Below are 17,257 nucleotides of genomic sequence, written 5' to 3' on the forward strand. Positions count from 1 at the left end.
GGGTTGAGTCGAGCGAGCCGATGGACGGAAATGTCCATTTGCTCGTTGCTTACCCTAGAGCGCTGAAAGCGACGTGCGGTTCCTAGACAGCGGTGACATACTTCGACCCATATCCTGTTACCCAACGAAAATCGCCAGTCATGACACATAGAGGCGACGCGACGTCCACTTACATTGGAATTTCTCTTTACTTCGAAACTTATCATTCCTCCCTTGATGCTCCTGACGTTCGCGGAACTTGATGCATTGGCAATGCCTTATTTCCTGTTTACCACGGCCGTGTTAACCATGTGAGCAAACAGCAAAATTACGGCATTGTAAAGCGAAGCAAATGGTAGCATAACTGAAATTTGCTTGAATTTAAGCGAATTATTTCTAAAGTTCCCATCAATAGTCGCACGCTTCAACATCGAAAGAGATATTTTGTCAATGTGAAATGATCACTGTGCAATAGACCCAAATTATTATTATCCATCTGAATTTAATACGCGAGCAAAATATCGTGTCTCTTAATTATAAAATATTGTAATTGCTTCTGCGATTGTAAACGATTACAAAATTCAAGAGTATTCCGTATTCGCAATTTCAAGTTTTATGGAGATATGAACAGAAATAAAAGTATACATTTCATTTAATTTTTTACGTGCGTTAGCAGAATTTTGCGGAAGGGAAATTGATTAAAAGATCCGCAAATGAAATGAAGTGCGGACCGCTTTAACCTAGTTCTATACGTGATACAATTTACTGAAAAATACAGTTTTTTTTGCATATAGAAGTAAAAATCTCTCAGATCACGAATTCGTGTTAATCGATTACGCGACAATATGCAATTAATCTCTGTTATCTTGTTTCCAGACGTACAACATGGACGCGCAAGTTGGCGAATCGTCGGCATGCGCGACGGCACTGCTCTGCGGAGTTAAAGCCAATTACGAGACTGTTGGTCTGGATTCATCGGCACGTTTCGAGGACTGTTACTCCAGTTTGGAGGCGCGCGTTCCTTCGCTTATTAATTGGGCCCAGGATCAAGGTGAGTCTGCATATCGATATACGACGATAGCATGGGATTAATATTTAAAAGTAGCCGCGCAAACGAGACAAAAGTATGTAGAAAGTTCTCAGTTTATTTTTTATTACTTTAAGTATACAGATATATATACGGCGTTAATTACTTGATGAATTTAGGATCATTGCAGCATTGATCTATAAGAAAATTCAAACACTTTCGCAAAGACAGCCGGTATCGATAATTAGAAGAAGAAAGGGTAATAAATGACTTATAATATATACACCCTCGGCATATATACAGATTAATCTTTCTACCGAATTTCATGGCGCGGCGTTTACGATCTTGCGATCTCGTCATTATGAACAAACGTAATTAATCTGCGCATACATCCAATTTGCCAGGGACGGGCGTTAAAACGATTAAACTGCCCAAACACGGCACACGATTAAATGTCCACGTATAAATTGAATTCGCGCTTGCGCGCGCCTCACGCCGCGCCGCACCGCACATGCGGCGCACATCGTATTCTTGGCGCGGCGCTTGACCGGAAGCCGATATCTAATTTACGGCTGGCGCTAATTGCACAAGCTAGAGCGATTCTGCCTAATGGAAGATTTCACGTGCTGTTTATTAAATCGCGTCCCCCGTATACACGAGAATATTCTGGACGCATGGCTACCGAACTTTCGCAGTTTCATGCCCCGCAGTTCGAAGCTCGGGTGTTTACGGCTTTGCGCATATACGCGCGTTATGCGCTAATTAACATACTTGCCGGGAAACAGATTAGAAAGTTTGAAAATTTTTAAAGCTCAATTGTTACACACTTTTGCGTTACGTAAAACACCGACATCGATGGATATCTTAAACAAATCGTAAGATTTTAATATTTTTGATTTGTTTAAATCACAAATTACACAAACTAAACGCTAAATGATAATGGGATTTTGTATGATATAATATTGCGAACATTAATTAGACATTATATTTTTTCGTGATTTTTAAACTATTAAATAATATCGATAAAAGAGAAATTAAGTGCGCCTTTACGCAGATATTAAAATAAAATTTACTATTGCACTTCTCTATACGTACAAAGAAACTGTGATATAAAAATCACAATTTTTTGAACATTGGATATTGGTATTTATATAAAAATGTATAAATTGCCATTTATATATATATATATATATATATATATATATATATATATATATATATATATATATATAGCACGTGTCAACATTAAGGCGATCGACAGGAATCCATTGTTGTGTCCACAAGTTGTAATTTACACGCTTCAATTTTCTAGAAGACAATAATCCCGGAGCACTCCGCGTAATCAGTTCGTCTGTGATGCCAAGCTATTCAGGAGGCGCATCGTGGCGTAAGGAAATCCACGTGGGCGCGCGTTGCACGTCAAAGACGAGCACGGCATTCGAAACGGTCGTTTTGTCGACGACAATAGAAAATGCAATTAGAGAAAAGCGAAACGGCGTTCGCGACGATGTTGGCCAGCGCCGTCAAAGGCATCGTTGTTACACGACATTGTCTACGTGCTGGATAAATCGTACGAACCATAATAGCGTTTTATTACGCCGTAGCTGAAACGGCGCTGTAAAGCTAAATCAAAACTGTCGACGTGTATATGTATATATACAGTGTATATTATACACTATACTATATGTATGTACGCAAGTATATGTATATAATATTATATTGCTACAGAGATTTGCTGGGTGTCTGTTGCAGAAGTAATTATCGACGATACCGTTGTAATTGCTTCTACCGCCAAATTGTAAGTTTATGAGTGGGCGTGCTGGCGATGGCGGCGAATTAACGTTACACTCTCCCGCGCTTCTGCGCGGTCATTAGTAATCGCTTACGGTTTGTTTGCGATGGCCGGTCGCTGCAAAGAACGACGCGCGAACGAGCGCGGTGTAATCCGCTTGTAATGCAATTTCTTGCTTACGCCGAGGTAGAGAAGCGCAGATGTTCGTGAATCTCTCGCGCGTGTTGAATAAATAATAAACACCGGCGGAATACACGTTACGCGGTATCCATATACGCAAAGCGTTACGAGCTCCAACGACGCATTAGTTTATCTAACGAGTTTATCTAACCTTCGCTACCTTATTATATCCTCTCGCTCGGCTCTCTCTCCAGTAAATATCTTTCTACTCGCAATCTCGAACACCTCCTGTTGACGGGTGAGAAGTGGCTAATTGAAAGGACGATCTTGCTGCCAATTACGGAGGTGTAATGTCACCGAGATTGTCGGTGGTATCGAGGCCAACAAAGTTTAATTTTTTCCTTACCAAGGCGCGCGGGTATATTGCGATGTATCGCGACAGGGCCCGACGACGGCCACGTATCGTTTCCGTGCTCGTATCTACGGTAACAAACAGCGGCATTGTGTTTTTGAGCAGTTGACACGTTGCCAGAACCGGCCGGCGTGACCCCGGCAATATGTATGCGAGTATACGCGTTGCTGACACGCGCGCCACCGGCCCGTTGTATGTACATGCGGGCATGAAAGGACGAGCTTGCTTTGGCACGATCATTAAGATGAATGGCCCAGCTGATTAATCGCGCGCCGTTTGTCGCTGACACCCCTGGCTTTCCGCGCGGCCGCGCCGCGGCTTTTTAGCCCTCTCGTCGGCGGTTTGTCACGTTCTTTAGAGCGACGCGACGCTGCGACGCGAGGTACGTGTGATGCACGGGCATTGCAGCGATGGAAATTCGACGTCGGATGAACGAGAAGTGGGGAATTGAAAACAGAGGAGACAGCGGAAAAACGATGGCGGGAGATAGCGGAGATAATAAAGGCGGTAATTGAGAGCGAACGGTACGGTTATCTATCACTCGAGGAATAATCGTCGTTCTCCTGCAATAAGGCGAGAAACGAGGGATATTAAAACAAACGTTGAAGAAACGAAATGAAATAGGGAGGGAATTAGGATGGATGAGGGTATAAGAAATGGCAATAGGAATTAAAATTAATTTTGACGTATATATTTTCCTCTTTTATATATTTTATTCATCGCGTGTGATATATGTTCATTATATCTATATTTTCTTTATTAATTTACTGTGGCAGAGATATTTCTTGTGTTTATCGCGATAATTATATCAATTTTGACGTATATTTTCCTCTTTTATATGTTTTACTTTTTATCTTATGATATATATTTATTCTATATGTATATCGATATTTTTTCCGTCAATTTACTATAGGCAGAGATATATTTCTTGCACTTATTGAGTCTGCGCGTGTGATTCCAATACCGTTAAGTATCGACACTTTAAAATAAAGTATCATCGGATCGATATCCGATTCCATAGAGCGGATCGGTAGAAAGTGTCTATACCCTGTTAGATGTAAACCCGGATATTCGAAATGTCATTTCCCGATATCGCGATTTCGCTAAGGAGTTCGCGCATTAAAGCGACTTCGCTCACGAAAGGGATAAGTTGCGGCGGAATAAGGGTCCCTGTTCTCGAGTTGCGGCGCGACTTACTATACGGTCCATTTCGCGCATCTCGAGGGGCGAATCGGGATTCCACCAGTTCTCTCATTCGGCGCTCCGGAACTCCTTGAATTATCATCGTGAATCGCGGGTCGTGCAAGACCTACGAAATCGCACCATCGTCTTCTCGCCCATCGGAAAGCGGGGAACGAATTGGGTACGACCGCGGAGAATCCGGCGGACGATCCCGCAGGAATATTTACGTTCGCGAATCGCCGACCCGAGAACATCTTGATGTAGGCCACCTCGTTCCCTTTCGACGAAATTTATGGGCACGCATAAAAAAAAAGACCAATAACGTTGGCTGAATTTTTTCGCCATTTTCGCGTTAAGAATGGGCCGCTCGGGCGTTTCCATATTCCTCGAATGCGAACATTCGGGAACGATTTTGGGAACTTTCCTCGCAAAAATTCGACCGGTACACCAGCTGTTTTCGCAACTTTTTAATTTGAAACTTCAGATAACTCGACAGCTAAGCCTCAAATTAAATTCCTTTTAAAGTAAAGTCTTTTGAAGTTAACGAAGCAACAAAGTTCCTGTCGTACTCTCACGCTGTTACTAGAAGTCTTTGCTGCCTGCCAAAATAATTTAATTTCCGAAACAGGATATATAATTAAATATCTCTTTAATGACTTCGATGTTTTTGTAACAAGGTTTTCTAAACTTTCGCTACTGAATTTCAATTATTTGAAGAATCTGAAAAGAAGGACGGATAACTCGTGTAAAAGTTTCATCATGCTTGCATAATACACTCAACTTACTAATTACAACTTACTAAACTATTAATTTTTATTATGATATTAGTATTAATGCATCGTATAATTCCTATAACATTGCAGCTGTTTTAATATCTTTTTAAAGATATGTTCAATTTAATTGTATGTGGAATTTGTAATATACACTTCTTTTGAACGGAAATTTATATCTTAATACATATATATCGTGGGTTAATATCTTTTTTATCGTTATTATCGTTATATCGTTAGTATTCTACGCTTATATGAAATACAATTGACTTCGTTTCTCCTCAAATTAAATTCCGTGATGATGCGGCATGTGGTTTCAAAATTCTAATCTTTCGGATTAGTATTAACAATTTCGCTCTCCGAGAAGTAACATAACGTTATGAATTAAACGGGATCACGCAGAGATAATTTCGAGTAGGGATATCGAGATCAAAGCGTACCTCGGATCTTTAATGAAGGACCACGCATCGACACACTCGGGTCGATTAGCATCGAACCACCCACGCTAGAGCCACTCCCGTAATTACTGACCCCAGCAGAGAGCTTGCACATGTTGCACAAGCTCTGCCAACTTAATTCCTTAGCCCATTCGCGCTAAGCGAAACCTGCGAGACGGCTGCCAAGATTATTGCGCACACTTCGTATGATTAAAATGCGATCTATGAGTCGGACGGCGCGTTACAACTCCGATTTTTTGATCATGCGTGTGGCCGAGCTTCCAAACATAATATTCCTACTTTTAACCTTAAATGTAATCGATTACTACACCTATATGTAATATAAATCTGAAAAAATATTTTATATTTTATATACAATATTTTATATATATCTCTGTCTTCTGAAGATAAAATTTCACTTGGAATATTGCGTAATAAGTGTGTGAATTTAGATCTTTAAAAGAGAAAATATTTTTTAAATCTTTACTCGTGGAGAACAGTGAGAGTATGAATAGTTTTAAGTAGGGGAACGGGGGTAGCCCCGGACAGTGGGTAGCCCCGGACATTGTTGAAATTCAAGTATCTCGCGTATCTATGGCCATTGTTTAAACATTCTGCATATGTCGAGATACGCAGAAGGGCATATTAGAATGTTTAAGCAATAGCCATAGATATACGCGGGATATTTGAATTTCAATAATGTCCGCCGGGCTATCCACTGTTCGGGGCTACCTCCCGTTCCTCTATTCGGAAATTATTGTATACACGAAGGCGTGTAACCGTAATAGAATGTTAAATATTTGTCGGAAGAGGAATGAATCCCAGTGGATTTTGAAAGATTCAGGCCTTCATCGAGTATTTACACTTCGAGTAGTCTAGTGACTCTAGTGGTAACCGCATTGCGGCTAGGTATAACGATACAAGATTCGAGATTCCTCTAAATAATACATCGACCGACCTTGCCTGGTAATAATCTACTGTAACCTTTTCGGCTCAGTTCGACATTCTAAAATCCACTTCGCCCTCCAATGAAGTATAAATCGTGCTGATTCGCCTCGGGGGTCGCTACTCGGGGAATTTGTCTTCCGGGTCTACGTCAGTGACGGTGCACGCTTGGCCCGCTTAAACGCGATAAAGTCAGACGCGGATACGAACGACCGCGAGGATCCGAAGGGGTGATTTACGAAAGCACGTACGCGCCGGAAACTTCGCTGGTAGAACAAGGAGAAAGAGAGAAAGAGAGAAAAAGAGATAGAGATCGAAATATAAAGAGATAGAAAGAGAGAAAAAAAAAGAGGAGGAAAAAGAGAAAAATATACTGCGAAGAGAGGTAATAATTCGATTTTTCTGATCGCAGGCAAATCGACGGGGCTGGTTACAACCACCAGGGTTACACACGCGACACCGGCGGCTCTTTATGCACATGCGGCCAGCCGTTACTGGGAGGACGACGGTAAAGTGCCACCTGCTGCACGTACCTCTTGCAAAGACATCGCGCGTCAGCTGCTCGAAGACGAGCCCGGCTGTAACATCACGGTACGTAATAATATCCTAGTGTTCATGTGGCGAGAATATTCGATACTTTTTGCACTTTATGTAAGTTCGATGGCTATATTTTTCTGGATGTAGTTAGCAAACTCCAGTATTCGAGAAGTAGAAGTTAGGTACCAGAACTCCGTTTTGGTATTTACTACTATTTTACACGTCATCTTTAAATTGCAGCCGTGAATTAAATTCATTACATTATCATTTCATAGCGTTTTACAAAATTTTTAATAACTGCGAGTATCTTGATGTTCCAATATTTCAAATAACATTAAATTCGACAGTAGATATTACTTTTAGTTTAAATCTTGCACGCAAACCGCAAAAATGATAAAATTTCGGTTTACGAAATTTTTTTAGCGACGGGGGATTATTTGCGAACGAGCGCGTTTCGTACGAAACAGATATAGGTATAACGTTCTCTCGTTGCATTGCGATAAAATTAAAAAATAAAGTGTTTAGATGTTCCGTTGTCCGTTTCGCGACAAGTTGAAAGGTACGACGCGACGGGTTGAAGATACAAAGCCTGTCCGATACGATTACATTCGCCAGATCGCCAGATGACGTATAGAGGTTTTCACAGTTATGATTCGTTCCTGCATACGAGTGGACATAAAACCCGTATCTCGGAGCTCGTTCGTCTCCTTTATCACGCTTTATTGCGCCTTCTATCTTGTATCGGTGGACATAAAACATATGCCTTGCAGTTTATTCACGTCTTTTATCACGTGATGCTTGTTCCGCATATATCTTTTTCTCTCAATCAAATCAGCGAAACGAACGGAGAATAGATTACTAAGTATAGTATTGAAGTAAGGACTATTTATGTGAGAGAAAAATTTGAACTTTTTATACTCTGAAAATATTTTTTCGTGGAATTCTTTGACCGGAAAATTTAGAAATTCAGGCTGATTACAATTGGAAAGACACATCGCGTTCGTGTTATTAAATGAAATATTGAATGACTAAACATTTGCATATTAAAAACGAAGGAAAAGTGCATCACAGGTAATGGACAAACTAAGCGACAGGATTAATTAGCGATCTTTACTTTTTGGAATAACTTGTGCTATTTTTCGAAAAAGCGTCTTTGCTTCGAAGTCTGAATGAAGCAAAGAAGTCCGCGGGCGATTTCATTGGTGCGCTGCTTCCCGACAAAGTTGAGGCGAAACTTTCTTTCTCATTAAAGTCGGTTCCGCGTGTCTCGTCACGAATAGGTGGAATCAGAGACCGAGAAGTACGGCGTTTCGGGTAAAAATTCAAATCGTTTGATTCGATGGAGAGTATCTTATCAAACAAACCGAGTGAGAATTCGGAAAGACTTTTATTCACCGAAATTTTATCGAATTTTATCAAATAAAAAAATTATATAGGTATAAAAACTATATATAGTATAATAAAAAAATGTGTTATTTTTATCCCAATAAATCGATATAGGTGATACTTGGTGGTGGCAGACGCCACTTTGTACCAAAAGTGACTTTGGATCCCGAAGAGCCGGATAAAGAGGGCAGGCGATTGGACGGTCGAAATCTCATTGAAGAGTGGTCCAGAAATAATCGTAAGAGGAACATAGTCGCGAAATACGTCGCCAATAAGGAGCAATTTGAAAAGGTGGACACGCGAAGAGTGAGCCGATTGTTAGGTAATTAATAGTAACAAATTTTAATACATTTACATCTCTTTATACTTAGATTTAATTTAATGACTGCTTTATCGGCCACTGAATTATTATTACATCACATAAAAATCTATGGTCAATTATTAATTATTATAAAATTAAGGTTATTAAGGCTATTGAAGTGGCTATTGAAGGCCACGTAGTGATTTTAAATTATGTAATCAACAGTGGTGTTTTTTCTAAATATTTTAAATGCTTTTTATTATTATTCAATAAATACCCTAACATTATTGGTGTTTTCATAATATTGGACAATTATTCTCTCTCATTTTGCTGAACAATCTCGATTGCGCCACTTGATCTTGTGAATAATATAATTTCTATTCAGAATATCCTAACTAAGTTATATATGCATGGTTAGCTAATCACGTTGGAATTTAATCATGTTGGAATATGCTGAATTAGCTTATTCTGCATTCGAGTCTGTGTTTCACAAATTAATTATGTAGCGTTATAGTGTATCTTGTTTAATTCGTAGAAAAATTATTTTACATGGTTGTTAGAATCTTACACTAGCTGTGAGAATTATCATAAAATTTGATTTTATAAAATCACGGCTATATTTTAACGTAGTTTTTTATTCCAAAAATTTGATAAATTTAATTACAAAATTTAGGAACATTGAATTTATTAAAATTTCATGAATTAAAGTTTTAAATATTTATTCATTTTTTCGCTGTCCGACTTTATTTTTTCACTATTTAATTTATTAAATTAATTAAATGATTAAATTAATTGAAATCTTTTAGTATAAATAGCATTCTCGTACCAAATTTTATAGACAGTTTAATTTGCATTAAAAAATGCATTTATCAAATTATGGACTTCGAATTCGCAGAATTCACGAGTGTCGCGATGACTTACAAGAATGTAATTTTATCGGTCATTCGTGCTTTAGATCTGGGCATAATGCGATTAGCTGTGCATTGTATTAATTGCACGCTGTTGTCAGTTCCGTAATCAGTGTATTAATTATTAGACATTCAGCGTTCGGGATATGAAATTACGTCGTGCCTATCGATTGCTATTGATGATTTCTCTGTGTGTATCTGGCTAATAAGATAGAATGTTAACTATTGATCAGTGGAACGAATTTTGAGTTACTGTTACGTCATGTACAATCAATTAATGTCAGCCAGCAATAGTAATGTGTGAAAAGTATCCTAACGTAGTCAAAACGAGCGAAATAAATTTATTAATACAGTAAATTATAAGGGACAAGATATAAATCATCTCGAGTAAACAATAAAATAGCAATTGCAAAATGTAACGGAATATTAATTTATATATAACATAAAACACATGTTTTAATTTATTAATTTATAAATGCTCAGTTAGGTTTTTTTTATTTTTTTTTTAAATAGTTTATTGTAGATTATATAAGTTCTGTGATTGTAATAATCCTCTCTATGTCTTGTTCTTTATATTTTATGTATTTTATATGTTTGCTTCTATCTTGTACGATGTTTTTATATTTTCCTTTGCGTTTCCTCACATTTGTCCGCATAAGGTTCCGAACTTATTTCCGCGTAACACGATCCGATTACTTGCCGAGACTTATTTTCCTCGTCCCAGGTCTCTTCGCCTATTCTCACATGGACTTCGACGTCGACCGGAACACGAACGACACTGGCGATCCTTCTCTGGCTGAGATGGCGATTAAGGCGCTTCGGATACTGGCGAACAATCCCGAGGGATACTTCCTCTTCGTGGAGGGTAAGTCAGAAGTTACGACATCAGAGAGAAAGAGCCACTTACAACTTTGTTCGCGGCGGCGAAAGGAGTAACAGTCGCGAAATACATTTCCAGCGAGATATCAACACCGAGAGTTGGATTGAGGCATCACTCTGAGAAATGAGAGTTGCCGCTCCCCTACACACGCGACGACGCATTTGCATGTGACCGTTCCTAAATACAAAACTCGCAATTCTGGAGAAGAGATACCTTGTAACAATAATTTTGTGTTAAAACTTGGACGGAGAATATTTTTTAATACTATCTCTTAGTGATTTCATTGCTTGTGAATTAATGCGATTAAGATAGCTTGTTTGCAACGCAATTTTAGCATCGTATAAAACACGTTTACATCACATTTCTGAATACAAAACTCGCAATTCTCGAGAAAAGAGATCTTGTAACAAAAATTTTGTGCTAAAACTTGAGCGGAGAATTTTTTAATATTATTTTTTAGTGACTTTTATTGCCTGAAAATTAATGCGATGAGATTATTCGCCTGCTTCGCAATTTTAGCGCCATAAAACGCATCACATTTATTATCTCACGTTATTTAAAATTGAAAGCAAAATAAAATAGTCGTTTCTTACCAGCGCATGTGTATCTGCGAAATTACAGGTTCAAGTAATATGCTATTATATTAGCAGCCATATTTGATATAAGCTTTGAAGCACATACAGACTCACATTTATCGAAGAACTACTATCGCCGCGAACGAGCTTCCGCGCTTTTATAGCAGTTGACCCCTTCCTCAATGCGGTTATGGTTTCCGATGTGCGTATTTCAGAAGATTAATTTCCATATTTACATTCTGTGCACATATACGGTGTCTCTAATGCGAATCGCATTTTTTGTAGATTAGTGTTTCTCAAACGGTATGTTGTACGACACATTTCGTGAAGTTTTGCTATTTGAATTTTATTTTTGTGCCCCTCAAAAAATAATGTTCCCATATTTTATTAATACATAAATTCTAAAAAAAGCGACTGTCTCCTGTTATGAAAATAATGCGTGATTAATATACCTGACGTGGCACAGAAAATCGAATGAGAACATAAGAATTAATTAGTTGTCAACCTGCGTGATAAAAACAAATAATATATTCGGCTGAAGATGAATGATGATGATCGATGAATGTGCAGTAACATCAGAATTCATGATGACATCCGACCGCAGGTTGTTCCATCGATCTAATGTCGCCAGGGGGAGGGGAGGGCAAGTAGGGTTCGCGTAGGTACGAAATGGCGGAGAGATTAAAAAAAGCAATAAATGACGTGCGGGGAGAAAAAAAGCATTTGCAATTCAATGCGGCTGTCCGACGTGTGAAAGCGACGCGCTTTTATGCGCGTTCGCACATCCCAAATTTCGATTTAGTCAGCAATACAATAAACCGCGGTTATATATGAGCGTCGAGTGCATTAGGATAAATCATTTTCTACGTATTCGGATTGTTTGATTCTGTAAATCGAGGACGCGCACGAGTTGTCAGCGAGTTGTTTCGGCAATTTCGGAAAAACCATCGACGTGTCGAAGATGACAAATAGCGGACAATTCATAATGGGAATGAATCATGCACTAACGTAACGATGGATGGCAAAAGACAAAAGTGTGGATCATTTTTATAAATAATCCTAAAATTATATGGCTTTTCACGGACAAGCCGCTTTATACAAAACGGAATTTCTAATGAAAATTAAAACGAACAGTGTTCAGTTTGAACATTGAGTTTTGGATTAAAAGTAAAAATTGTATAGATAATTTTTTTATTTTTGAAACCAACAGAACAAAATTCACCTCGCTATTGAAATAACGTACTGACTTTAAATATGTTAAATTCCGGTCAAGTATATAGATATACATACATCCAATAGTATTAGACGATATCTATATCGATATTTACAATCTTGGACAACTTTGCCAGTTATAGAACCTTTTTGTTTCAATCCATTAATAGCTTTTGCAAATTTGATTTCCACTTTCGTAATATGTCAGTCACACATGACAAATTTATAATAGCTATATGGAGCACAGCGGAGGGAATAAGGAAAAGCATCTTTCTCGTACGAAAATTGAGCTAACATTCTGTATCTCTATCGAATACATCGTTTTCTAGTTTCTGTGAATAACTGGCAACTGACATTTTGCCGTTGTAAAAAAAATCGTTGAAATCGACGTACAGTCCAACATTTTTATAAATGGGACGCTATATCGAAAAGCGTTGATCCGGAATGTATCTTTGTTGGCAGATTGGGATTTTTCGCCACATTTTCTCTGTACATACATATATAAATGAGTTCGGAAACTTCGCGCCGAAGCTGCTTACGCGAAGAGCTACTTGCGTGCACTTGTAGATTGCAACAATTTGATTAGCACTTTCCGGATGGATGGTACGCTGAAGTGTGTTACTATCTCTCAGAGGGACGTATTACAGAAATGTACGAGATATATTTATAAAGCTCTGCTATATATACTGCAGAAAATGCGTTATTATATTGCTGAAAAAATGTGTTAAAATAGAAAAGATTTTAAGTAAATTAAAATTGTTATATGCGTGAATTTTTCGCACATTGCTGTTTTATAAAATATAAAGTAAATTATTAAAACTTGTTTAATTATTAACATGAATTGAGTATTAAAAGGAAAAATGTGACATATGGTATTTTTTGCCCTTTATATAAAATAATTTAAAAAGGGAGTCTCTTATGTTTAGTTATTAAAGCTTTGTGTTTACTTTATTTATTAAAAGGCTTTTGTATACGCAAAGTAAAATATTTAATATACATATGACAAATAACAATTTAATAAAAAATTTTAATAGGTTATTATTCTTTATTATTCACATTTTTACAATATCGTTAATATTATATTATATTTAATATAAAATATAACAATACATTTTATAAAATTTTAACGAAGATATATATATTTTTTTACGTATTTCTTTAATTTCCAAAAATTTTATAAAAGTAATATATTCATATATATATTTACATACAATAGTGGGTCACTTGGGCACGACTGTAGGTAATAGGAATAAATCAACAAGGTTCATTAAGAACATTGTTTACATTTTAACCTGTAACAGGGTGCAATACATTTTTTATGATACCCCTTGTATTGATTAATGAAAAGCGGTAGGTTAATTGAATAGGTAAACACATACGTAAAATAAGTTTGTTTGCAAATAGAGAATTTCGATAATTAGAACAGAACCAACATAAAAATAGAAATCCTTAAATGCCATTATATATATAACTATTATATACTGTTTTCTTGAATAATTTTTTCTAATAATAAAATTCGCAATCATTCAATAATACACACATAGAGAACATGCAAATTGTCTTTGAAATATATTTAACTCTGAGAGAATATTTTTCCCATATTTTTCACACACTTACATTTTTTTCATTTTGAAGCTGAAAGGAGACCACATGGCCATGAATAAAAAAAAACACTCTTTCTTTTCGAGTTATAAATATTCTTTGTCTGCAATGTATACGGTTTTTTGTTGTGTACGTGAAATATACGGCAGTATATTATGGATAAAATATTCGTACAATATGATTGCAAACAAAGAGAGAAAGCGCTATATAACCATATGGTACATTTGACTTCTGACTTAACGCAGATACTTCAAGTTCCCATAAACACTTCCGGAATCTAAAATAATCAGCTAATGCGGGTAATTTTTCACGTGTTGCATATTTTGTGTATTTGTGATTTGTGATTTCTATAAAATTATCGCGGAAATTATTATTGCTAGATTTTTATGTTATTGTCGCTCATTTCTAAATTGAAAATTGCAGCGGATTTCTAGAATATTGGCATATATGTGAGATGCATATCTCTTATATATCATGTTATTGTAATGTTATCTCGAAATCAGCGTGAGCGATCTAAGCGCGAAAATGCCGTATGCCGTGGTAACGCTGATTGCCGAGTTTGAGATCATCCAAGCACTTCCAGGGAAACTTCATCAGAGGGCCTGTCCCCGTTCCGCGGTCGCGTTTTCCTCGTTTTGCTTGCAATCGGCAGTCGAGATCTCGATGCCGCGGCTAAAGTTTCGCAGCGCGCGACAACTGTTGCTCCCGGCTACTAGTTGGGAAAGTTCGCTGCACCTTAATACATTTCGATGCAATTTACCGCTCGCGGATCATCGAAAGCACCACGTATCTCTTCGAGCGCGGTAAACGCGTTAATCTGATGCACCGATTCTCTGGTCTGCGAAAATACGATTTTAAGAGGAAATAAACATATTTTATCGCACGATAATAACCACATATTTTATCGATGATTATTTGATGCCTTGTATATTTTTAAGATTACGAAGAAATAAAATTTTGCTTTGTTTAAGGTCTGCGTTAAATTTTTTTTATTGAGAAATTTATTAGAGAGAGCAGTTTATCCACTAAAGATTTTAATCTCAAAAATGTAATTTTAATTTTTATTTCTGGTATTATTCCTGTACAAACATTTAAAAATATGAAACGATAATGAAAATTACTTACATGAGATTAAAATAGAGGAAAAATGTGGTCGCGATAATTTCATAATTTTTCTTAATAATAAAAATGATTCTGTGATTCTGTGATTTTAGATCGTCAAAATTTTCATTAACACAGTTCGAATTATATATTTCTTTTCCAATTTACGATAAAACTACATTTCTCTATCACTAAAAGACAAAGATATTTTTGATATTTCTTTTAATTTTTGGTACTGCATATGTATAAAGCGTGGAACGAAAAATAGAGAATTTATAATATACTGGTTTGAAAAGAAAATATTTTTTTTTCAGAGAGAGAGAGAGAGAGAGAGAGAGAGAGAGAGAAAGAGAGAGAGAGAGCCAGAGATTGAATGAATAAACGATATTCAAAGATCTCACGTTCTGTAGCCGTGCTTTTTATTATAGCTTTGCTCCCAGATATAGATTTTCACATTGATTATCCGAGAACAAATAGCGAATCTGGACCGGAAGTCGTATTTTCCCGTCAGTCGTCCGCAAAGATAAACGCATAACATCCGGACTTGCTGTTAAGCCCTTATCCGAGATAAACCTCAAGTCGACCTGAGGCTCGTTTGCACGTCGAGCCGCTGTCGGCTGAGTTTCAGTAGCCGATGGATGTGTTTACACGTCACATTCTCTGATGCATAGTTACGCGGTCAGGTTTTGGGTAGGGCAGGGAATGTCAAGCTCGGAAGCTAAATGGGTCATCTGAATATTAATTCTGAACGTTGCACACGTCGCTGGTCGGTGGATGCTGGCAATGATATGTCTTAGGAGTGACGGCTTTTAACACACATGTCCAATTTAGAATCATTAGAAATTTTCATTGAAATAATATGATAGTAATTTTAACCGAAATTAAAATAGAAAAGCCAGAAAGAAAGATTACATCAGATGAATTAATAGTATTAGAGAGAGAGAACAATACTAATAATTTCTATATTTGATTACTTAATATTTAATTCTTTTGTTTTAATTAAATACGGCACAGACTCGTTTTAATCATACTCTGTAAAAAGGAGTTAAAAGAAGTCTTTTTAAACCAACATCCTTATTTTACAATTGGCCATGGTTTGATCTTCTCACATAACTTTTAAGTTAATTTCTCTTTTTATTTAAAATATGTACATATATGATGTTTGTGAAATTATTTATTATTTCTTTATGAACGCAATTTACAGTATTGTTTGAGAAATTTAGAATATTCTTCTATTCTGATACATGTACCAACGTTTCCGCGTACAATTTATCGCAGAAAAACGAAACCCGCTTGTACGATGCTTAGAGCTCACACGTTATTCCACTACATAATCTCCTTCATCCTCGAGGCTTTGCGTCATTGAACGCACAAGAACATGTATTATTATCGCGCGATAAAATATCTTTATTGCCTCTTGAAACCATATTTTCGCGGTCCAAGTGGCTCAGACGTCGCCCATGAATTTCTTATGGAAGGAACAGTAAGATTAGTGCTTATTGCAAGATTCAACTGTCAATTCTATATGTTCCTTCCGTACAAAATAATGGTCTATCAATGACAATTATTTGACGCTTTATATTTTTATGATTTAGAGGAAACAAAACTTTATTTTGTTAAATGCTTAAGCCTTTTTTATTAGAACAATTGGGGAGTTCCACTAAGATTTTAATCTCAAGAAAATAATTTTAATTTTTGTATCCGGTATTATTTTTGTACAAATATATGAGATAATAAAAGTTATTCGCGTATAAAATTAAAATAGAGCGAGAAAATGTATCCGGCGTAATTTCATATCTTTCTTAATAATAAAAACGATTCTATGATAGATCGTCACCTCTACGAATTAACGTTTGGTCTATGTCGCTCGTAAAAAGAGCGATAACGCCGCTAAGGCTAATGTCTTATCATTCTTCCTAATCCGACGAGAGAATCCACTTCCGGCAGCGCTTTTAGCAGCAGTAACTGACGGTAACATTAAAAACAGGAAAATGAGACGGAGAGGTCGTGATTAGATAAAGAATAGCTTTGTATCTATGTATGTATTGTGTGAGCGGCTTTTACATTCACAACTTGGTAGAGTGTAGATAA

At 36.9% G+C, this 17,257-nt stretch overlaps 2 protein-coding genes across 4 annotated transcripts in view; one reads left to right on the plus strand and one right to left on the minus strand.

Moving 5' to 3' along the window:
• Positions 1-11,397, minus strand: part of LOC139814278 (caspase-1-like) — a 47,909-nt gene extending 36,512 nt beyond the window's left edge. The window contains exon 1 of one of the 2 annotated variants that reach the window (XM_071780432.1): positions 11,270-11,397. In XM_071780432.1, coding sequence (XP_071636533.1) covers positions 11,270-11,277 — 8 coding nt within the window. In that variant the 5' untranslated portion in view covers positions 11,278-11,397. The remainder of the gene's footprint in view (positions 1-11,269) is intronic. The other variant, XM_071780430.1, reaches the window with a different exon arrangement.
• The window catches only part of LOC139814276 (alkaline phosphatase), a 172,638-nt gene that overhangs the window by 117,815 nt on the left and 37,566 nt on the right, over positions 1-17,257 (plus strand). For both annotated transcript variants that reach the window (XM_071780425.1, XM_071780426.1), the window contains 4 exons: positions 856-1,030; positions 7,077-7,255; positions 8,702-8,909; positions 10,521-10,661. In XM_071780425.1, coding sequence (XP_071636526.1) covers positions 856-1,030; positions 7,077-7,255; positions 8,702-8,909; positions 10,521-10,661 — 703 coding nt within the window. The remainder of the gene's footprint in view (positions 1-855; positions 1,031-7,076; positions 7,256-8,701; positions 8,910-10,520; positions 10,662-17,257) is intronic.

Source organism: Temnothorax longispinosus, chromosome 6 (genome assembly GCF_030848805.1).
Source record: "Temnothorax longispinosus isolate EJ_2023e chromosome 6, Tlon_JGU_v1, whole genome shotgun sequence".
NCBI lineage: Eukaryota > Metazoa > Arthropoda > Insecta > Hymenoptera > Formicidae > Temnothorax > Temnothorax longispinosus.